General features: G+C 41.5%; 2 protein-coding genes across 4 annotated transcripts in view; one reads left to right on the forward strand and one right to left on the reverse strand.

Moving 5' to 3' along the window:
• The window catches only part of atg7 (ATG7 autophagy related 7 homolog), a 67,773-nt gene extending 49,992 nt beyond the window's left edge, over positions 1 to 17,781 (forward strand). The window contains exon 19 of the mRNA XM_084349555.1: positions 16,300 to 17,781. Within this exon, the coding sequence (XP_084205681.1) occupies positions 16,300 to 16,332 (33 nt within the window). The 3' untranslated portion in view covers positions 16,333 to 17,781. The remainder of the gene's footprint in view (positions 1 to 16,299) is intronic.
• Positions 17,782 to 17,938: 157 nt separating this feature from the next.
• Positions 17,939 to 23,196, reverse strand: part of vgll4b (vestigial-like family member 4b) — a 43,150-nt gene continuing 37,892 nt past the window's right edge. For all 3 annotated transcript variants that reach the window (XM_084349558.1, XM_084349556.1, XM_084349557.1), the window contains one exon: positions 17,939 to 23,034. In XM_084349558.1, coding sequence (XP_084205684.1) covers positions 22,778 to 23,034 — 257 coding nt within the window. In that variant the 3' untranslated portion in view covers positions 17,939 to 22,777. The remainder of the gene's footprint in view (positions 23,035 to 23,196) is intronic.

The following is a 23,196-nucleotide window of genomic DNA, read 5'->3' on the forward strand; positions in this document are numbered from 1 at the left end:
AACGCCAATCATGTTGTGTATCAAGGACATGACGAGTCCCATTTGAATGTAGGATAACATACGATATCTTCTGTGCTAGGTATTCAACACCGCATTTACACATGGAGGTTTCAGTTTAATAAGATTTTAAACAAACTGAAAGTTTTAATTTATGAATGGGTGGAATTATCATAATAGAAGTTTAAAGATATTTTGAAGATGCTGAATGCTGAATTTGAAGGATATTAACCTGATTGACTTTGTCTTTGAGCTCAAGTCTATGCTGTTGGGGAGTTTCCAAACCATTTCATCGAAATCCCAGGAAGTGAATGTTATCTTTATGTTTAAGCACACATTGTTTCCTGTTAATGCTCTATTGTTTCATACTCTCTGACTAACACACAGTTGATTTAAGACTGTCAGATGACCCCAGAGCATGTGATAAGTAATGTAGTAAGTTAATTATTTAAAAAAGTCCTGCTTTCCTGTTTGTGAATGTGCATACACACGACTTCCTTTGCACACAAATTTAAATCGGATTTACGTTTACATAAACATAACCCACTACTGAACTACATGTGCATAAACAAAGTATTTTCATGGATCCCATCTGAGTGCAGGACTGTTTATTCTTCTGTTCCTGGTTTGGATAATCTTTGATACAGAAAAACGCTGCAGCTGCATCAAAGAAAAGATAAGAGCCGGTCCTCTGTGCGTGTGCATGTGTGCGTGTGTATGTGTGTGTGTGTGTGCGTGCGTGCTTGTGTGCTTGTGTGCTTGTGTGTCTGTGTGTCTGTGTGTCTGTGTGTGTGTGTGTGTGTGTGTGTGTGTGTGTGCATATCAGTGCCTGCATGTGCGTGTCTGTATCTTATATAGCCTGATTCTTGCCTGCCTGGCTGGTCACAGGTAATCTGCCCCGGAGCTCTGGCCTGAAAAAGAAACACACACACACACACACACACACACACACATACACACACACACACACAATATGCCAGTTCTTATCTTTTCCCCCTGATGCTGTTCTGTTCAGCACATGGAAGACAGTGATAGCATCAAGCCTGTGGTTCAGATAATTACTCTCTCCCACACAAGCAGAAATAATACATGTACAGATCTGTGTGTGTGTGTGTGTGTGTGTGTGTGTGTGTGTGTGTGTGTGTGTGTGTGCGCATGTGTATGTTTCCATTTGTGTTTATATACCACTCGTGTGTGTTTGTTCAACCTCCTACTACCACTTGCTCACGTACACACATGTCTGTGACGGCATCGTTTCCTCGGAGGTGTTTTTCATTTGAAAACATAATCACTTTAATGACATACTTCAGTCCACCTACAAAACAGACACTGAAGGTCTTCCTGTGTGCAATGTGTGAATATACACCAATCAGCCACAACATGAAAACCAAAGACAGCTGAAGTGAATAATAATAATGATAATGTTATTTTGACACGTACCAACCACCCAACATCAGGAAAACAACAACCACACTGGTCGACCATGAAAGGAGTTTGTTGTTGGGCAGCGACCTCTAGCGACTGTAGTAATCATTATGGCTGCAAAGAAGGAAGTGAGGAGAAGTAGGATAAAAGGCGAAACAGGCCATGTATGGAGGAGGTTGGGGATGGATGGTAGGCTTGGGCCAATATTAGACATTATTGAATATCGCAGTCCTGAATATTTTCAGTTCTTTTCAATATTTTTCACAATATCGAATATTACAAACGTCTTCTACGGCTGTCACTGCAACAGTCATGTTGTTCTGGGAACAGTTTTTGGAGTCACTGGCTATCAACCTACTCAGACCTCGGGGCTGATATTCAGCAGTTTTCTTGTTTTTTGTGTCTGGTTGCCGATAAAATAAATTAACTTAAAAATGCGCTACTTCGACTCTGACGCAGCCGTCTCACTCCGTCTGTAGTCACCTCTCTGTTGTCTGCCTCAGTGTCCCGCCCACAACACTTTCTGATTGGCTGAACCATATCAGTCGATTCCTACCCCTCCTGTGTCCGTGCCTCAACAGGTCAGAGCTGTTTTGGCAGCACAAGGGGGGACCAAAACAATATTCTTCTGGCGGATATAATGCCATGTCTGATATATTGTGACACTCATTACTCACTAGCATAGGAAAATGTAACAACACCAATGTCTTTATTTACTATTCAGGAACATCTGTTTGCAGCCTCCAGTGTGCAGCCTCCAGTGTGGCCACAATGAAGTGGAAAAAACATATTGTGCCATCAGCTCTTGGACAAGTGTTGACTGTAATAGCGTTGCATGGTTTGATCAACTGATTTTCCAAAAATGATCTTTCCCTATTACTGTCTCTGAAGAAGAAGAAGAAGAAAAATAAGAAGTTTTCGTCAGTGATTGTTTCAGAGAGAAAAGAAGTCTTTGTAATGAAAGACTGTGACTGTCTGGTGCTCTTAGCATCAGATCAAAAGATCCTCAACTGTGGTTTACTAGGCACTTTGCCTTCTTTTCTCTCTCTCTCTCGCTGTATGTGTGTGTTGTGTGTGTGTGTGTGTGTGTGTGTGTGTGTGTGTGTGTGTGTGTGTGTGTGTGTATGTCAGGGCTTGTAGCTTCATAAAGATTTGGTAGTTGAAATGTTATTCGCTCTAAGTCACTTTGAGTGCTGAGACCTTACAAAACAACAGAAATAAGGGGGAAAAAAATGTTTTGATTTCATAATTTTTTGATTCCCCTGATAGGGTGTGTGTGTGTGTGTGTGTGTGTCAAGCAAGCACACATGCTGTGCGCAAGTTTGTGCACGTGCCCATGGGGCCCTACTTGTGTTTGATTGCTCCTCTGACCACACGTCAGTTGGCTTTGACTCACAGTTCTAATTAAACCTAGGGCAGGTCTGAACTGGCAAAGCACACACACACACACACACACACACACACACACACACACACACACCGCCTCTGAAGTTGATCTGTTATTGCCATTTGGGTAGTTGCACGCTCAAAACGGTTCATTAGGTAGAGTTTATCCTGGTTGCACACACACATGCACACGCTAATGCCTCTTCAAGGGCAACAGCAACGTAACTAAATGGAGGCTTCGAGCTGTAAGGACTGTAATGTTCTTATTTACCTCATGTATGATGGCAATAAATAATGAGAGTTATTGAAAACTGCTCGTCTACACTATGTGTTGTTAATTTTGTACATTTTTACACATTTTTTTAACAAGAATGAGAGACTGGTGGCGTTATGAAACACTAGTATGACTCAGAATGAGTTGATAACCTTTTCTAGCATACAGGAAATGTGTCAGAGGGAAACGGGGACCGGGGGGAGATACAGAGGGAGGGAGGAAGAGGGAAGGGAAGAGGGAGATGGGGACTGACAGATTAAGTGAGAGAAAACAACAGAAAAGCAGAGCAAAGCAGATGGATCCAGAGAAAATCCAAACTTTTAAGAGAAAAGAGTATACAAGAGGGAAAACGTGTAAGAGTAAGGGATTCACTTTAAGAAAATCAGAGAATGTTTCAGAGTTGAAAAGCAATCCCGAGAATGTGAGAGCAGAAATAAAAGCAAAAAATTTCAGAGAAGCTTGAGGACATTTAGGGAGAGCTGTCCTGAAAACGAGGGCGAGCAGTCAGCCGGTGTCTCAGGAGAAACAACAGGACCCAGCTGTTGCTCCACAGGCCACCACACCCAGCCGAGAGAGACTCCATGTGTTGTTGTAGCTGGCCTTTATGACTCTGGGAGAAAAGAGGGAGAAAGCGGAGGTGGTGGCGGCGGCTGCGATAGAGTTTGACCGACATAGAGTGAAGGAAAGAAAAATAGGGAAGAGGAGCGCGCGGCCGCCCCTCGTTAGGAAATGGGACGAGCAGGGAAAAAGGCGGTTGCTGCATCACTTCCTAGTTTGTCGGTTCTCTGTTATGAGGTTTGGTTCCAAGGTTTGCTATCTGGGCCGGTGCTTTGTTTGATTACCCCGAGACTCAAGAGTTTATAAAAACACAGCCAGGGGACGTGACCTCAGCTGGGACCTACACACTAACTCTGTTCCCACCAAAGCTCCTCTAAACCACCTCTTTTCTCTCTTAACCAGCGGCAGACCACTTTCACTCCCAGACATATCATCCCTCACTTGGCCTCTGTTGTCCCTTCTCTACACCTATCTTCAGCCTTTTGCCCCTCTCCGGCTTCACCTATCACTCTTCGCTCAATCCCCCTTTCCCTTATCTCACTCTCTACTCTGTCCTTAAATGTGTCAATGTAGTTTATTTCTGTTTTCCCCAAAACACCAAATGTGACAAATGTGTATTAATCCGCAGCTAAAAATAATCCCCAAATAATGTACAGCTTTTGTCGAATTTACTAATAACTACAGTGCCCAGCTGTTTAAAGCCAACCTGTTCTTAAAGATTTAGTCTTCAGTAGGAACCAATGGGCCTATTGAGTATGAAATTGAGGGAATGAAACATCTATTGTTGATTTTGGTTTTCTCATGGAATTTGTTTAAATCCTTAATCCTTATCGTTTAGATTTGCAAACATTTACATTTTAGATCTAGTGTTGTATCTGACCCAGAGGACATATGCTGCTGAGAGGGCAGGTTAGGTTAGTAGGTGCCTCTCCTCTTCCTCTCTCCACCCATCTCCTCTTCCTCTTCCTGTCTCAAGTCTCAGTGAATAGAACATGTAGTCATGCACACACACAGACGTATCAAGCCTGTTCCCCCCTGAGAGCTGTAGGCCTGGAACAATGAGGACACAGGAGAGAGCACAGGGGATCGCTGCAGGAAATGGAAGAGCACAAAGTGATCATTTAAAACACGGTGGGGGGAAAAATCCTACCTTAATCTGTGTGCTCTCAGTCCAGACATACTGTTCTGTGTTACGAGGGAGCGTTCGATGTGGAAACAGTTTAGATTTGGCTCACTTAGCTTTCCTTTAGCATAAGGAATAGCTAGTGTGGTACCATGTGGCAGGCTGCTGTATAATATGACTTATTATGATGTGTTATGATGAGTTATTGAGTCCTTGAGTTGTTGAACTTGGATTACAGTATTTTTTGGCAGGAAAAGTAACATAAAGTGCAATGTTAGGCTCTACAGGATCAGCAGTTTTGACTGGAGAGACAACAGAGAGGCTGCGCATCAGGCGAGTACACACATAAGGTTACTGAACCAATCATAGAGTAGATGTGTGGTGTCTGTCTGGGAAAATGAATGAGTGTTTCCAAAAAATTTGAACTGTTGGTTAATCATTTCTGTTTTTGTTCATGAACACACAAGCATTAGTGTAATGTTCTCATGGGATCTCAGTTGCTGCTGAGATCTGAATCGCAAGATCGTTTTGATCAAAACCAAAATTTAAATGTCCTAAAAAAGAAGAAAAAAGTGAATAAACAAGGCTATGCAAAACATAGTTTCATTAAAAGTTGGCAGTATAGGCTGCATTACACATCCATGTGATAAACGGAGAGAGAAAGGTTGCGGAGGCAAAGCCATTTCTTTGCCAACTCAGATAAAGCAAGAAGAAGAAGAAGAAGAACACGGAGAGGAAGAGAAGAAGAAGAAGAAGAGCACGAAGAAGATGGAGAGCACAAAGAGGAAGAGGAAGAAGAAGAGTCCTTCAAAATGTCCCCCTCTCTGACTGTCAGGTTGTGACTGTATGTTGGTAGAAAAAGCTGTTGTGTGTGGGACGTCTAGACTTTGTAGGTTCAAACATTGTCAAAGTCTGTTCCCAGTTTTAGACGACGCCCTCTGCGTCCAGATCAGACACACCTACAGCCTCGCATCACACAGTCCAAACACGGTGTATCCACTGAGGCATCTGGAACTACTTTATCAAATGAGTGTTTTTACTGCCAAGCAATATTAGCCAAAGCTCCGCTTATTGTGTGGAACTGTGTATGCTGCCCGGAGACATTACTTTATTAAACAGAAGACATTATAGGCTTTAGAGTACTTCAGTAGTCTGTGTTTCTGCTGTTGGGTTGCTTCAGATAGCCTGAAGTAGTAATGAGCAGAAGATGAAGCCCTGAAGAACATGGCGGCCCTCCTCACACGGGCTCTGACATGTGTCACCTAAAATATTTTACAGATTGGTCACATTAGAGGCAATCTTTGGATTACAGAACGAGGCTTTGTGCACAGCGTGGACTGCAGATCAGACGATGGTGGTTACTGTAAGTTGTGTAGCGAGATGAAATAAACCACAGGTGTTTGTTTTAAACACAGCTGTTGTGGTAGTCATCAAACAGTAGTTTTAAGTAACTTGGGTGGGATTTCCATCAGGGTAAAAAAACAGAAAACATATTTTTTGCTGGAATCAAGTAAGGTTGCATCAGTTTGGTTGTGCTCTACTCCGGACTTCATCACTAATGTGAAGTGTGTGTTTGTTACGGCTGAACACTTTTGCGACATAAATACCTAATGCAACACATAGAAAAAGCCTTCAATATTGTAATTGGATCCCGACATCTTCTTTTATCATTTATACTATTTAGTTTAATTTTATTTCGCTGTACCACACCCCTTACCGCAAGTTTTATACAGCAGTAAACTGCATGTTTTACACATTAGATAAGCAACTGCCTTATTAATCTGCTTATTGGATCGTCTGATGTGTTTATTTCCAAGAGATGAGACACATTTACCCTCGGCGGTAGGGTTGGGCCAATTTAGACATGTTCAAAATGGTTTGATATGACTCTTAACACCTGACTGGACTGGATATACTGAATTTCCTCACTAGCTGTCGCACGTGACTCAGCCGCTCCCAAGAGGAACATAATGAGAGCCCATAAATGACAGCAGCACTTTTCTTATTCTGAAGTTTAACATCAAAATTGAAGAATAGATTACAGAAGCTATGGTTCACGTACCTGAATCTTGCAAGTGAATGAGTTATCCACAACACATTCCTGCAAATGTTTCACAATAAAAGCCTTGTTAAGAAATGCAGGGTTTCTGTCCACCAAACCAGAAACCGTGCCAACTTCACCAAGAGTCACAGACTGGAAGCATTTGAATGTACCACAAAGAATCCTAGTCGAGTGTCTGCACAGGACTAGTCTGAATATTCTCCAAGAAGACAGAATGAGGTCAATCATGCTTTTACAGATTGTTTTTATACTTGTATGAATGCTCTGTGCTGATGTGAGTCATGTGGCCTTTAGACTGATGTGATAGACGGCACTCTCCACCACCATCATCAAATGAGGGAATATCTTACAGAGGAACAGATTTCAGAGATTTGGAAATATTTACTAATTTGCAACAAAGATGTTCTAGCAGCTTGAGTTTGAAGAACATCTTACCAAGAAACTTTTACGTTAAAATATCCTTTAATTGCATTCCCAGGATTTGTGGTATTTGAAGTATTTCTCTCTGGCTGTTTCCCACCTTCACCATGAGGCACTAGTCGGTTTTAGACACAGAAACTCAGGCCACAGCCTCTCTTATTTATCCTGGCTTTGTACGGGATTTGACCTTTTACCTTTTCACCCTGCTTTAAACCGGTGAAACCACCGCGCTGCAGATTCCCGCCACATTGTGCAGGAATGTCCGAGGGGAAGTCAGGAATGTAGTGGGGAATGCAGCGTGCTGCAGCAGCAGGGTTACGTTGGGCTGCATGAGGTCATTTTCTCTGCTGAAAGTGGGTATGCACATGCTCTCACCAGCATCTGTGTCTGTATACATTTGCTGCATGTGGTTGTATTTGTGTGCGTGTGACCATTTAAGTGTGTTACTAGAAGAGGAGACTCAGACAAAATAGGTTTTAACTCTCTTAATCCCAGTCGATCTTTTTTACGGGTGCATGACACACTGTCTTCCCAGACCGAGATTAAGTCTGAATATTTATTTAACCATTGACGTTTGTAGTAATGTTTTCCAAGAAATTGTGCAAGAGCAACAGTAGATCAGAATTGGTAGACTACTGAGAAAAGTTTTTAAATAAACTTGTTGTCGATCTGTTGTATGACCTATAAAGACAAGAAGACTGTTTCGTCAGTTTACTCTCTGTTTACTAAAGCTGTTAAAAGACTTTGATGGATTTTAGGGATCAGTAAAGCTGGCAACACTCGGGAGCATGGAGGATGCAAAGACATTTTATTTGGAGGCCAAGCACAGCTAGTGTTTGCACATGTACTGTGATAGAAATGGACCACTGAGATATGCTGGTTGGGGAGTCACATACAGTAACTGGGCAGGCCTCCCAGATTACTTCAGATAACATGCAGCACTTCCATACTGGTGACAGGGGCTGCTTCAGCTGGACAGGGTGTCACAGGATGGGTCTTATCTCAGGCATCTCCCTGCTGCCTGGCACAGTTATTCTTAGTAATTAACAGAACACAATAAAATAAATGTATGTTTGTTTTTAAATGTAATAGCTGCTGTCAAGTACAGTCAAACAAGATTTAGAGCATACAGTCATGCTAGCAACTCTTAGTGGTTGTACTTAAAGGTCCAAATTGTGAGAAGTTGATTTTTGAGACTCATTAACAACTACTGATGCTTTGGGTTGGTGGCCAGCCCGACCTGCCAGTCCAGAGTTTCAGTAGTTGACGAGCTGTGAATGAGACTCAACAATAATCAGCGATGCTTTGAATTAAATGCTAACATCAGCATGCTGATATTCTTGCATGTTGATGTTAATAGCAAACATTTGCTAAATAGCACTCAAAGCAAAGTACAGCAGCTGAGGCTGAATGTTACTCGTTTTTCAGGTATTCAGTATATAATGAACTAGATTAGAAGTCAGGGGATCATTGTTTTATGTACAAATCATCCTCTGGTGACCATGAATGACTTTATTAAATTTTAAGGCAATCCTTCCAAAGGTTTTTGAGATATTTCAATTAAAAAACAACAATGTAAACCTCCTGGTGGCGCAAGAGGAAAAGCCACAGACTCACCAAAGTCATTAAGGAAAATTCATCCAGGAACCATGAACGGCTGTATGAAATGTGGTGCTAATCCAGTGAGTAGATGCTAAGATACAGTTTATAATAAGTGGAAACTTTGACCTGCTGTTGAGTAAAATTTAGAGGATCACAAAAGTCATCAGAATTTATCCTTGAATTAAACTGTAGCACATTAAATATCTGTAGCAAATTCCATCTTATAGTTGTCAAGACATTACACTGTGGACCAACAGAGAAACAGATTAGCATCCCTACAAAAAGAACAGTCAAACATTTGTTATGTAATGCCGACATGACCGTGACCACCATAATCAGACTTCGAGGCTGTGAGCAGACCACGAGAAATCAGTAAATCAGTAAGACAAGAAAAATATGTTCAGTTTAATGTGTGTACCCTTGAAAGTGCTCTCTATAGAATAGCAGTTCTCAGTGGAAGACGCACCAAAAAGGAAAACTGAAATTAAAATGACAGAGGTGATTCTTAATGAATCCAATGTCAAGTGACGGGATGACAGTAATCCCTGTAGCTCACATATAACACATAAAACTGGAGCTCTGCCTTCTTTATCTACCTTATTTCACACTTTTGCATAGTTTGAGTTGAGCCCAAAGTTAAGATTTGAAAGAAGAAAAAAGAAAGGGAAAAAAAAACGGCTAGAAGTTTTTCTTGTCTTCTTTATCCCAGATAAAGGCTCAGCTTTCAGTTAATCCAGATAGAGGTTGTTCCCTCAGGTGATGGGAGACCTTATCACTTCTTTTGTACTTCAAAGTGGTGCCGTTTAACACCTGAATGCTCCACCATACCAGAAACTGAATCCTCAGAAAGGCTACACCCAAAACTACATTATTTATTTACATCAATCACCCCGAAACCACGGTTTATATGTGCGTGCGTTCTCGTCACTAGGTGTGGGTGTATTGTCGGCTGTGTGTGTTTGTGAGTGGACATGTCATCCAGGGTTTCAAAACTATTTTAGCATTGTGAGGTCATCACACACACATAAACACAAACACACCTGCTTTTGTTTTTGTTGTTTAGGTAATTTCCAGTCAGTTCAGAGTGTCTCCATGTTGAGTGAGTTGTGGTTGGCCAGGGCGGAATTAAAAACCAAAAAAGAGATGATGAGAAAAAAGATGATGGAAGCTGTGTAGGGTAAAAGTAAATGGAGAAGAAACTTCTTTTCTCAAAGTCTCAGCAGTAATGTAAAGTGATGCGGGTCTGACGTGTGGAAGGATTTGGTGTTCATCAAACTGTAACAATTAGAACAAATTTCAAAACTAGCATATTTACTTCCACTATAGACTTCCAAACAAGTTCATCTCTTTTTCATTGTGGCTTTGTGGGTCTTCCTCCTCCCTTCTGGATGTAAAACCTGCCCTCAGGGGGCCTTATGAGAGGGGATGAGAGGGGGAGCACCCCCTCATTAACATAAATCATCAAACGCATCCTGGTCAACAGATGTTCAGATCATTTGTTAGAGGAAACAAGAATTTCCATTGCTGACACCCCGTTGTGAAGTTTGAAGTAATTGCCCAGAGCTGATGTTTCTACAGGCTGCCATTCATCAGGTTCAATTTTAAGACATTGATCCATGATCTTTTCAAAGCTGTGGTGGGAAACTACTTGCCGCTGCAGCCTCTCAGAGCCAGCTATGTCTGGAGGACAGGGTCAGGTGCAGAGCCAGACCTTCTGGAGAAATAAACACCCAGAGTCACAGGATTCTGCTCTCATCTGGAGCCGTTTACTGACGTGAGGAGAGCTCAGAGATTTATTTTGTTTTTTTTAACTCAATGTATTAAAAAGTGGATTTATCTTCACTCCCATTTATCAACCTGACTGCAGCAGTGATCCACGGAGGTTACCTCCATTGGCGGGTGTTTATGTACTGTGATGTTGCCTGCCGACTGAGGCTGAAGAGGAAATGTACGTTATTGCATAAATGTAACGTTTCAGAGAGGAGAGGGTAAAAAGAAGAGAGAGAACCAGGGTCTCTGGTGAGTGCTGAATTCAATGAGGGTTGACCTGAATTTAAACAAACCCTGATGTGTGCCATTACTTGCTAGTTCACGGCTCCTGTACAGTAAAGTGATCTGGCTGTTTAGGGCAAATCTATTCAGACAAGGTAATGTTTTATTCCTTGTTAAGTTTAGTCTTGTTCGCTGACTTTGCCAAAATGAAATGATTTTGAGTAAACGTATAGATTTCTCTGGGTCATTGCTGAAAACATTTGGGATGATGAAAGTACACAACTCAACAAAGACATATTATGTCTTTAAGGCTTCAACTGCAACACAAGCCTGTGAGAACTGAAAACACTCTTCTACTTCATCATATTATTGTACAACTGAACTCACAGCTCAGCAGAAGGAGCCAAATTTTACCCTGGCACCGTGGATCTGTCTATCTGAATAAAACCATATCTGAACGACAGAAATCCATCACTTTAACAAACAGATGAAGCCAGCAAAGCCACGTTTCCGTGTCTGAAAAGGAGTTTTTATTGGCAGCTTCTGCATTGGCATTGTGTTTGTAATGACAGGTATCAGTCACAGTCCACACTGCTTCCTAAGCTTTGTAAAAGCTCACATAAACTACCCGAATCACAGTGATGAAACAGAGAGTTAGTCAGCCTGGATTTCTTACTTTTCTTCCTCACTGTTGCATCCAGCAGACATAAACCACGTCACTCTGTGTGGTCCACTAATTGCATATCAGATGGAGCCAGTCTCCATGATGAAAGCTTGACTTTGCGCTTTGTGCTTTGGTGTCGGTTCTAATATGTAAAGCAGATGTGTGTTTAATATCAAAGCCCATCAGTGGTTGTGTAGCGCTGCCTAGTTAAATGGCTTTAGAGGTTGGATTCCCACTGGGGCCACCCACGCTTCGGATGTGTTCCTGTAAGCAGGCTCAGTAGTTTGAACCCGCTCACGTGAAGAAAACAATCCTGAGACATCTGCCTGAAAGTGGTGATATTAAAGAAATCTGAAAAGTTGCTTCTTGATAAACTGTGATTCTAGACAGTACATATACTGTAGTTCTGGTGTTTCCACATGCAGCACTACGAGGCAGCCCTGCAGAGTGGCAAATACTGCTAAAGACCCTCATGCTGATGCTTGTGTTGTATTTGTGTGGGAACAATAATCAGTGGCAGCAGAGAGTTGGCTGTGACTGCAGCGGTCTCGGCTTCCAGCTAAAACCTCCTCTATCTGATCAGATCCCGGCCTTGTTTCAACAACTACTGTAGCCCGAATTATAGATGTCATATCAGCCAGAGCCCAACTGATTACAAATGCAAACACATTCACACAATGATTACATGCAGCTTACTGCAGGACTTTATGAAACATCCAGCAAACCCTCTTTTTTTGACCTGCAGTCGCTCGAGGTCCTGAAGCGATAAGGCTGCTTCAAAGTGAGAGATGTGTCGTCGATTGTGTTCCTGCCAATCCCTTTGAGGTGCTGTCATGGTGTGTTTATGTGTTTGTGTGGGGCTGGGGGTCAACCAAGCAAGCAAGCAAGGGTTGCAACTGACAATTATGTCGTTTCACTGTTGCTCGGTTTGGTGATTGTTTTCTCTAAATGTTTAGTCTTTGAAATAACAAAGAAAATGCCTATCACAGTTTCCCAGAGAAGAGAACACTCCGATCTCAGATGTCGTTAACTTGGGTTGCTGGAGTGTGATTCTCCCAAATTCAGTAAAAAATGTAACGAATCACTAAATTTACTATAAACTCTGATATAGTAGCATCCTTATTTTAAGCATAATCAGTAACTCCACAAAGAATAAAATGCTCACTGGCTCAGATACTACTGTACGCGGTTGTAAGCTAGTTAGCTGGACATGCTAATGTCAACACATGTTCTTGTGGTTTTGGTTTCGGCCACGCTGAATATACATACATATGGATTTATTACGAGCATCACTGACACTAACCGCAGCCCAGTGCACGTCTCTGCTCACATTGCTGAGCTATGATTGGACAATCAATATTCGGGGGAGGGTTTTAGTGAACGTTCAGTTGCTGTCATGGTGTATATTTAATTTTAACAATAGAAAGCGAAAAGAAAGCAGCAAATTTTCTCATTCGGAAAAGTCGGAAAAGGCAAAAACAATAATGGATTTTTTAATTGTGTGTTCTGTAAACTTGAAGAAAGCTCCCTAAGCGTACCAAACTGAGAAGCAATCTGTTTTGTTTTGTAATTTATTTTTGATCTCGGCTCAGCAGAAATCTGCTTATGCGTTGCAGCAACAGAGGTGAATGATTGAGAAACATTGCAAGTACTCAGGCCTGTTTCAAAGAGTGTAGTAAAGTTGTTGGCTTCAGTTTGCTGGAGCTATTCACGTTACATAAGGTCTCTCCCCCCTTCAGATTGCCTCCTTCTTCTCCCCCCTCTCTCTTTCATTTCGCACAAAAGATTTCGCAAAACACACACAGACACACACACACACACGCCATCAGTGCGGCATGGCAGCGGTCCAGAGAGGGGCTCCAGTGTCGCTCCGTTTCAAAGAGCTCTTTGCTCGCTGTCCTTTTGATGCTCGCTCCCCGGCAGCAGTGGAGCAGAAATGCCGAACGTCGAGCTTTGATATGAATTTGTCCCTCGTTCTCCACACTGTCCTGTGACTCTCCAGCTACACTCTGAAAAAGGCCTCCTGAAGTCAGAATAATGAAATCATTGGGACTAGAACACAAAACCGTTGCTCAGGTCAACGTCCTGCAGGACAGGTTAGACGACTTTTTGCTTCCCTTGTTCCCACTCAAGGTGAAGGACAAGCACAAAGACCTCTGGTTACATTCCTCCTACATTACTCCTTCACAAGCAGACAGGGCCGCATCTTTATGGAGTTCTCTGTCCTGATAGGATAAAGTGGACAGGGATGCCAGAAAATGTATTTTCCCTTTTACCGCACAAGTGAAGGGAAGAAAGACATTGGACACTGACCAAATACTCTATAACAGTGATGACTGTTGCAGTATAGGGTTATTTAACACTTGTTTCAATAAGAAAATATCAGTCACGGCAGCTTTAATATGCAACTAGTGGTATCAGCTCATTTTACTTTTAGAAATTTCCTAAAATTATTACTAAAACCACACATTGAACTTAAAAGGAAATTAACTGCGTTTCATCATTTCAAAAACATTCATCCAGAAATAGATTTCACGTGCAGTCATAGCAACATGTGTTACCTAGGATAAAAGCCACATGCAGTGCAGATGCTGGTTCACAGTACAGGGCCTGTTTTCAGCCCAGATGCATCAACGATGAGTTTAGCTGATGATGCTTCTGTTGCCTTTTCCGCGAAAGCTGTTTTGCCTTAATGCAACATGCCATGCTGATGTAATGAATTGATTGTTTCACATGAACCTGCCAAGTCTGGACAGTAAATGATGAACACTGTTGAGGATATGTACTGTACTGTCCATTTTCTGTTCCCGTCATAGGGCTGAAGTCATTTAGTGCACACAGTAGTTTCTGTAATTATGTGTATAAATATAGTCTCTTTTCCCTGTAGTCTCAGCTCTCTTCACAGAAGCACAAAATATGTCTTCACCCAGAAAGAGAAATACATGGTTGTATTTTATTTTACAGATCTGGAGAGGAGAGGAGAGTATATGTCATTTGGTATGAATTTTCCCTGAAATAATGGCTCCATGGAAACCTATCATAATAATTACTCATTATTCATTTAGAATCAGAAAGTTTCCTTTCTATATATGTTGAATTTTGCACTCACTTCACATTTTTGCATGTTCAGACGATGTAGACTGACCAGGAAACCTCCTATGGAAAATACTCGGGAAGTATTTGCGAGATTGAAGACCTGAGAAATAAAGCTTTGCCAGAAATAGTTTTTTAAACCTATTAGTGAGCATTTGATGTTCATTTGTACAGTCAACCTTGTAAACCTTAATTTGATTTTCATATCATTTATGCATTTGTGTGTGAAATCTTCTCTTTGAGCTTGAACGATCAGTAAATTAATTCAATTACCAAGTAACTGAAAAGGAATGAGCAGCGATTTTTGTGGCTGATTAATCTTTGTTAGACAATTCTGCAGCAGAAAAACACAAGACATCTGAAGTTGGAAAAGTTGGAAAATTGCGATACTGCGGACACTAAGTGACAAAATGATTACTCAATCAATCAAGCAAATTATCTGCATATTAATTGATATTAACGAGAATTGTCAGCCGGAGCACTACGATATTTTTTCTTTTTTTCTAAATGATTTCCAATATTCTTCCTGAAGGCCGCTTAAAAAGAAATAAACCACTTTTCCTTAGTTTCTTTTAGATATGGGTGTTCTAGTACATTGAGTCTGCGTGCGTGCACAAATGTACTTCAGTGTTGCAGGCGCTCAAAAAGAAAAAGACCCGAGCTGAAAGTTTTATCACTCTTCTCTCAGTTTTCAGTGGGCTTCAGTTGTTGCGCTGGAATTCGCATTTGCAGCTCTTTGAGCTTGTGGAGCAGCACATTCAAAGGAATGCAGCGTGTATGTGTCAGAAACTGTGTGTACACGTGTGTGTGTGTGTGTGTGTTTGTGTGTGTGTGTGTGTGTGTGTGTGTGTGTGTGTGTGTGTGTGTGTGTGTGTGTGTGTACACACTTGGAGCAGTGTGTGTAACATTCCAGACAGTGTTAGAGGTATGTGAATTACGTCTTACAGAGAGAGAATGTGAAGAATCTGCTGCCATGAGAAGGCCGCTGTTGTTTACTGACACAGTCGTGAAAAGGAGGTTCCTCTGTGTGTGTGTGTGTGTGTGTGTGTGTGTGTGTGTGTGTGTGTGTGTGTGCGTGTGTGTGAGGGTCACATGCTGCTGTCACTTCCTGGTAAGAGACCTTTTAGCTGTGATTGTGGGTAATTATTTTCGGAGCGATTGGTGCATGTAGACAAGAAGAGAGCTACAGACTCCCTGTGAGTTCACTGAAGTGCATTTTGTTGTGAACGACAGGTCGCGTGTTTATTCCGTTTATCTTCTCTTGAATTGAATCAAACATCCATAGTTGTTAGTAGAAGTGTATCAAATCAGTGCAGCCTCCACGGTCCGAACACTTTGACCTACATCAGTGGCTAACCGTAGTCAGAGCCCTTGTTGCTCTGTTACAATGTACTGAGGTTTGTACTGAGTTCATTTTTCCTACAACAGTTTGTATATCCACAATCTTCTAGTTTCCCAGAGGTTACCCAGAGGTATTTCCCCTCGCGCAGGTGCAGAATGTATGTGTTTGTTGGCCGCCGGCTGTAGTCTTTGTGGTGCAGCTTTTTGGCCGAGAAACAGGCGACATGAGGCAACGCAACAGACGACTTCACCCCTCCTACCTACCACACGACACACAATGCATTTGTTTGTTTACAGCCGAACTCCACGGGGGGTTTTTTTCAGTCTTTAATATCTTTTTCTTTTGTGTCTTTTTTCATTAGATCTGGGACATGAGCGATGATGAGAGCATCTAAGGAACTGGAGGACCAAACCCTGAGCCTCCCGAGGACTGGACACTCCATTCCATGTTTCTGTCTACTTCTTTTTAAAGGAATTTTCATATTTACAATCGACAAGGGGACAAGGGCTCCGCAGTCATCAGCAAACAGGGTGGTCAAATTTGTAATAATCAAAAAAAACAAGCACATTACAAAAACTCGTTCAGAAAAATAGCCAAATAAGCTTTAAAATTCTTAATATTCTCAATTTAGATACAAGATCAACAAATAAAACAAAATACGAAAGAATCATACTGTTTTTCACTGTTACATTAAAAACAGGATCAGAGCTTGAACAAGTTGGTTTTCCACATTGTTTGTGTGTTAGTGTGTATGAAGCTGTTGCACTTAAAGCAGAATGTACTTGTTCCTGTCACTTGATGATGTTTTATCAGTCACATGTGGTCAGTATTTTAATTTCCTCAACAAAAACTCAACAAAACAGTTTTGTTTTATTGTTTTTGTTTTTTGTATTAAGGGGCTTTATTATTTTTGTCTAACACTTTTGAAAGCTTCACTGAATACTCGCAGGTTCAATCCCTCCCACAGTCTCTCCATCAACACATTTAATGGGTTTGCTGAAGAGTCTTTTGGCAAGACACTGACAGACTGCATCTGCTCACTCACTCAGTTTGGAAAAGAGCTTCAGGTAAAACTACGAAAATACAAAAACAAGGCTGAAGACTCAGCAAATCCATCCGTCTCCCTGTCCGTTTACTGGAGGCTGCAATATATGCAGTAGAGTTAATACTTAACCAGCTTTGTTGCTTTGAAAACAGGAAGCCTAGACAGAGACGTTACTGTACAGCAACTGAACTGTATAAAAATCTACTGGGACTGTAGGACCACATGGAACCTACAACTGCAGTTTAATCTACGGAGAGACTGAAGGTCTTTATGGTTTGTTTGTGCTGATGCATGCTCGTTCGTCTGCGCAGTTTACATTGCTTTTCTTACTCCAACGCAGCCTATTTGTCTGAACTGCTAACATTTACAATACTTTCAGTGTAATGAAATATAAACTTCAACAGCCACATGGAAATTTATGGAAGACGAATTGGTGCATTGTGAAAAAAGAGATCTGAGATTAATTTCAGAATTAGAGATTGAAGTTTCATTCTTTAAAGGTGCGATATGTAAGAAGTGGCCACCTGTCAGAGCTAAAAAAAAAAATAGGGGGCAGCATATCACCATCATTGCTGCTAACTGATGCTAAAAAATCCAGACTGGGAGCTCGGAGTGGTATTACGTGACAGGACAGGCCGGGGCTAGCTGGACAGCATGCTAACTTCAGACATTCAGTCAAAACTGTAACTTCTTCACATTCTGTTGATGTTCATTTTTGAATGTTTTAAAAGAAAATTGTCACATATTGTACCTTTTAAACTATTTCACCAAAAACTGGAATAAAATGTCTCTTTATTATTTCTGTTCAGTCTGTGAGCTTTATTACACTTTAATACATCCTTCCATAAACTCAGCGTAGCTGCATCTTTCCAACACTCATTTCCCTCCTTTCTCCAGTCTTCACCATTACACAGCCACGAACACACCAGAACAGTAACAGAGGCCCACACAGTCAGACAGTGGTTTAAAAGCATTTTATTGTTCATCAGGGCTATTTTACGTACAAAAAAGGTGGCCTGCCAAAACCTTTTTAGTAGGAGGAGACACAGAGCCACAAATTGACTGTTTTCTTGATACAGTTTTCTTTTTTTACAGTTCAGAGTATTACTACCACTAAGTACAGGCTACTTCCACTTCAAAAAGGATCTTGGAAATGCGGTGCAGTCAAGAGTAAAGACCAACTTCTCTTTGATTTATCTGCACAAATTTCATGTTGTTCATTTGATTACAGATGCAAAATGGCTCCACAGATGGGGAACAGTGACAAGATACAAGGTGACATCCATACATTTCATTTGCACAAATGTATAAGAAAATGTTGTCAGGTTTCATCGGTTGAGCTTTCGTGTTTTGATTTCAGTGAAGTTAAACCAGTCTGACAAATGTTCTCAAATGGTTTTACTTGAAGCCAAGTTCCCATCTGTGGACCAAAAACAGTCATCAAAAGACCTTGAAAATCCACAATGTATATTGCATGCTGTGGAAATTTGGCTGCCTGCTAGCCCATCACTAATGTTGAATTTTATGTTATTTTAATAGTTGAATGGAAATGGCCAGCAAGACTCGCTGAGCTAGAGGCAAAGTTTTTGTTCCATCAATGCAAAACATGCAAATTGCTCGAGAGGCCTCTAACACAACCTGTTTTTGCTCACGACTGAAACGTTTGTTCAGGTGTCTCAGAAGTCACATGATCGAACACAAGTTCAATGATTGCAGAACATCGGGGACCAATGGAAGTAGCGATTGTCACCGACACACCAGTGGCTTATTGTGGTTTCATACGTTTGCTGTGTTCCTGCACTTGAACCTTTACTCTAACAAGACAAACTATAAACAAAAAAGATCAACTTTTTTCACAAAAAAAAAAAAGAAAATGCAATGATTACAATATAAGGACAGGGAAAACCAACAATTAAATAGCTACATATCATTAACAAATTAATTGTTCCTCAAAAAATACCTACGATTTTTTTCTCTGTACATTCGTTACGCACAGCGTAATGATGGTCTTATAGTTACCTATTATAAAAAAGTTTTTTTTTTATTAAGTGATTTTCCTACAGTGTGTAGGGAGTGTGTGCCGAGGCAGAAAGAGAGCCTCCTACCTACAGGGTGGTAGTGAAATGATAATGAGAAAGAATAATAATAGAAAAACAAAATCCTCTGGACACTGAGCCCCTTTCCCTCGTGTTTTCTAACATGTTCTACATCCAAATCTGAATCAGGGTCGACTAAATCCGAGAGGAGGGGGGAGGCATCGCTGTGAGACCTTGAAAAGACTTTCAGTGGCAGCTGAACGTCTCGTGGCACACAGGTTGTGCTTACAGAAGCTCAGCTCCTGAAGCTCTGCCACCCCCACCCCTAACACCTGCCTGCTAAAGATCACCAAACCTGTCTCAGAAAAGCACATTTAGATCAGAAAGTACGACTTTGTTAAGGATACGAATGCACTGACAGTTGTGTTATGATTCTCGTCTTTTGTGTATCTGGAGATTCTAGAACTTTTACGTCTGCTCTGATAGGTGGGGATGGAATGTGTGGGCATTCTAGAACACTGAGACAGGGTTCCATTAGAGAACGTTGTAATGGTGTTTGTTATGCTCGATAAAACATGACCGAAACCAAACAAAAACATCAAATGATTCTGCAAGTCTGCTACTTGTTCAGTGTCCACTGTTCTCTAAATTTTATGCTCTGAATGACCATAAAAATGTTATCATACTGTATGGATTTATGGCCGTTTTGCTTGACGTAGACAAAGAAAATAAAAAAGTGGACACCTTGTAAATCCGGTAAAGACACACGCAAACCCTATCGGCAGGGACCTCTGGGACAGTTAGCCCTGTCTGGTTCTTAGCTCTCTCTGATCATATGGAGATACTGAGTGTGTATGAGGCCTGTACGAAGTTCCCTATAGGAGGAATGTATGCCACCTTGGCGCAGGCTCGATTACAGAGTTAGACTCATTTTCTCAGACTGCAGCAGTCTAGCTTAACTGCAGCAACAATATAATGAATAGCATTGAAATACAACAACAAAAAATAAGTCTGGACACCAAGTCAGGGCACAAACGGTCAACTGATGACGGTTTAAAGAGCTGTGACATCAGCACCAAATTATCAGCCAAGTTTTTTGTTTGTTTTGTTTTGTTTGCTACCAACTCTGCTAGGTTTTCCACGACTCTAAAACATCAAGATGTTTTACAGCCGTCATCACAATACCTTGTTTCCCAAAAGCCTCACAGCGTGTTAGCCTGTGCTGTTCAAAGTACTTCTCAGAGAAGGTGGTGCTCAGAAGACTCAGAAGAATGAAGGTGCTTTTGGGGAAAACAAGGCCCTGCTGACAAATTTGTCCCAATTTGGTGTCTCAGCTCAGTCACGCTGAAGGTTGTAGCATCCTGTACCACCGATGGATCAACATCTTAAGAAAACCTTTACGAGCTGCGAATCCCAAAGCCAAGTCGACACCAGAACTGTCACTGCTCTGCTGCTGCAGCAATGAGCTGATCGATCACCGTTGGCGAGATGGATTTGAGAAACGCTGCTCTCATCGTTAAACAGAGCCTGTCCGGAGGCTGTCCCACTATAGATGTTTGTTACCATACTGATATTAATGGAAAACAACAATACAAAATTGTAATAATAACAATAACAATAATAATATGGAGTAAAACTGACCCAGCAGTGAGTGTATAGTGTCTATGTCTGTTACTGACAATGAAAGAAGTAACAACTAACGTCCAAATGAAAAGGCTAATAGTAGTTAAGATTGAAATGCTTAAAAACATTAATAGATACCAGCTATTAAAAACAAAACAAAAAAAACATGCATCTGTAAAAGCATTAGTTTACCCTTCAAACCTTGTTGAAATCTACCAAACCACAGTGTGTAGGAGAGGGAGGGATAGCAGGGTGTGTAAGCCAAATATAATTACAACACCTGTGTTCAAAGAGTTACAAAAAACAAAGGCGTGTTTGAAGAGATCTGAATAATCTTCTCTCCCCCGGTCTACAAACCAGACTTTTTTCTTTTTTTTCCTCAACCACAAAGTGACGTGCAGCGTCATCTATCCCCTCATCACTGTCAACATTTAAGCCCATGAAACACATCAAAGGACAATGTTCAGCAGAGCACAACCTTCAACACACTGCAGGTTTGAACGACTCTTTTCAGTCCTAATCTTCCTCAGTTAGCTGACTTGATAACCTGACTGTGCTTTTAACATGAAATGAGTTGGATTGAAGCGGCCGAAGTAGTTTTGTTTCTCTTTGTTGGGGCAGCAATATATTTATCTAAGCTGACACCAATCAACACCAATTAATTAAGAAACTGCATGTGTAGTTGCTCACATCATGTAACAGAGCTGGTATGTAGGGCTGGGCAGTGTGATGTATTTGCAAACCAAATTTATTTTGGATAAAGAGGATTCATACTGTGTTGTATAACTTTTTTCCTCATAAATTCAACTGAATTCACATTTTGAGATGAACAAAGTTGTGGGACTTTTAAATTCTGTCTTGCCTCGTCCCACATCTTCGTGGGAAGTGGCCACTTCACCTAGTTATTTATACCCTCACATCGTTTAATCCTCACCTAGAAAAGTTGCTCCATCGATAGCTTGGTTTGAGATTGTCAGACCTGCAGTGGTTGCCAGAAGTGGCAATACAAAGAACCTTTGTTTCACCCACCATGCAATGCACACAAACACACGGTATCCAAATCCAAAATACTTTTGCATATGTCTAACATTTGATACTGCCCAGCCTTAGTGGCATGTATTTTCAATTTATCAAAAATGCATTCAATAAATAATGCATAAAAAATGTGGCTTGTACTTTTCTGTCAGGGCCAAGATGAAATGATTCCCAGGTAGATTTAAAAAAAATAAAAGACACAAAAACCTTAATGGGAAATCAAATAAAGGGTTCTAACAAAAGATGGACTATATCAGATTGCGTCAAAATCAGCTTTATCAGCCCCAGTGTGTGCAGTGCCAGATTACAGTATTGACATGCCACCCTTTACCCTCTAAGGCAGTAGTGCAAATCAGACCGAGTCGATCACTGAGTGTACACATACAGTAACAGAACCACCAGATCACATACACAGGACAGAGAGGGAGAGAGAAGGAGGGTGAGAGAGTGAAAACAGAGGGAGGAGATCACAGGATGGCTTTTTGTTGTTTTGTTTTCAAAATGGGCTTTGATAAGCATCAGTGTCTGAGGTTTCTTTGGTAGCACAGTCAGGTGGTTTGTGATTATTTTCTCCAAAGTGTTTCTCACTTATCTTTTCTTTCAATGTCGGGCATCTCATAACGCAAAAGCATTACACAAAACTACTGTTAAAGAAACAAACAAAAAACAAAAGAAGAAAATTAATAATTAAAACACCGCCTTTCCTCTCTCTCTTTATGTACATATAACTACAGACGCTTGCTCAGCTCCAAAGCTTGACATGCAGGGGTGATGAATGATAGGAGGGAGCAGTTTGATGCTCCAGTCAAGTCCCAAAGTCCAACCCTCATCGCTCATTGCTGATTATTGTCTGGCACTGTCACACCAGAGCAAAGGAGGATAAAAAGACCGTGTTGTTATTGCTTGGTTGATCCTCTATGAGTGCATAGAAAGAGAGAGCAGGCTTGAGGGGTTTGGATGTTTTTAGCAGACCAGCAGGCAGGCATTCCCTCAGGGATGCTGGTGACAGACCAAAGTGACGGGGGCATGGGTGTTGGAACCGGGAGGTGGTTGGGGGAGTGGGGGGAATGGGGGCAAATCCCTCTTAAGCCCCTCCTCCTTCAGGAGACCACAGAAGGGGAGTGGTTGTGATTGACCATGTGACTGTCGGGGGAGGAGTTTGGGCTGCTGCCGGACGACGAGGGACTCCCCTTGTTTTTGATCTGCAGCCAGGTCTCGCCCAGTGCCTTGGCGAAGTGGTCGTCCACCGAGCCTGTGATGGACACCGAGTTGGTGGCGGTGGGCTCGGGCTCCTTGTAGTTCTTCCCGAGACTGCGGCGGAAATGCTCCTCGATCACCGGGTCGCAGGCTGTGTTGGCTGAAAGAAGATAAAGAAAATAGTTTTTAGTTCCCATAATAAAAAGGGAAACATCTCTAAAACTCACTTGTGTAAAATTCAGTGGGCAATTTATTGCCTAGCATCAGTTCAAACAGTGGTATTATGTATTTTAGGTCAATGGAAAAACACTAACTCCTACAT

Source organism: Pagrus pagrus, assembly GCF_965226575.1.
Source record: "Pagrus pagrus genome assembly, chromosome: 3".
NCBI classification, from domain to species: domain Eukaryota; kingdom Metazoa; phylum Chordata; class Actinopteri; order Spariformes; family Sparidae; genus Pagrus; species Pagrus pagrus.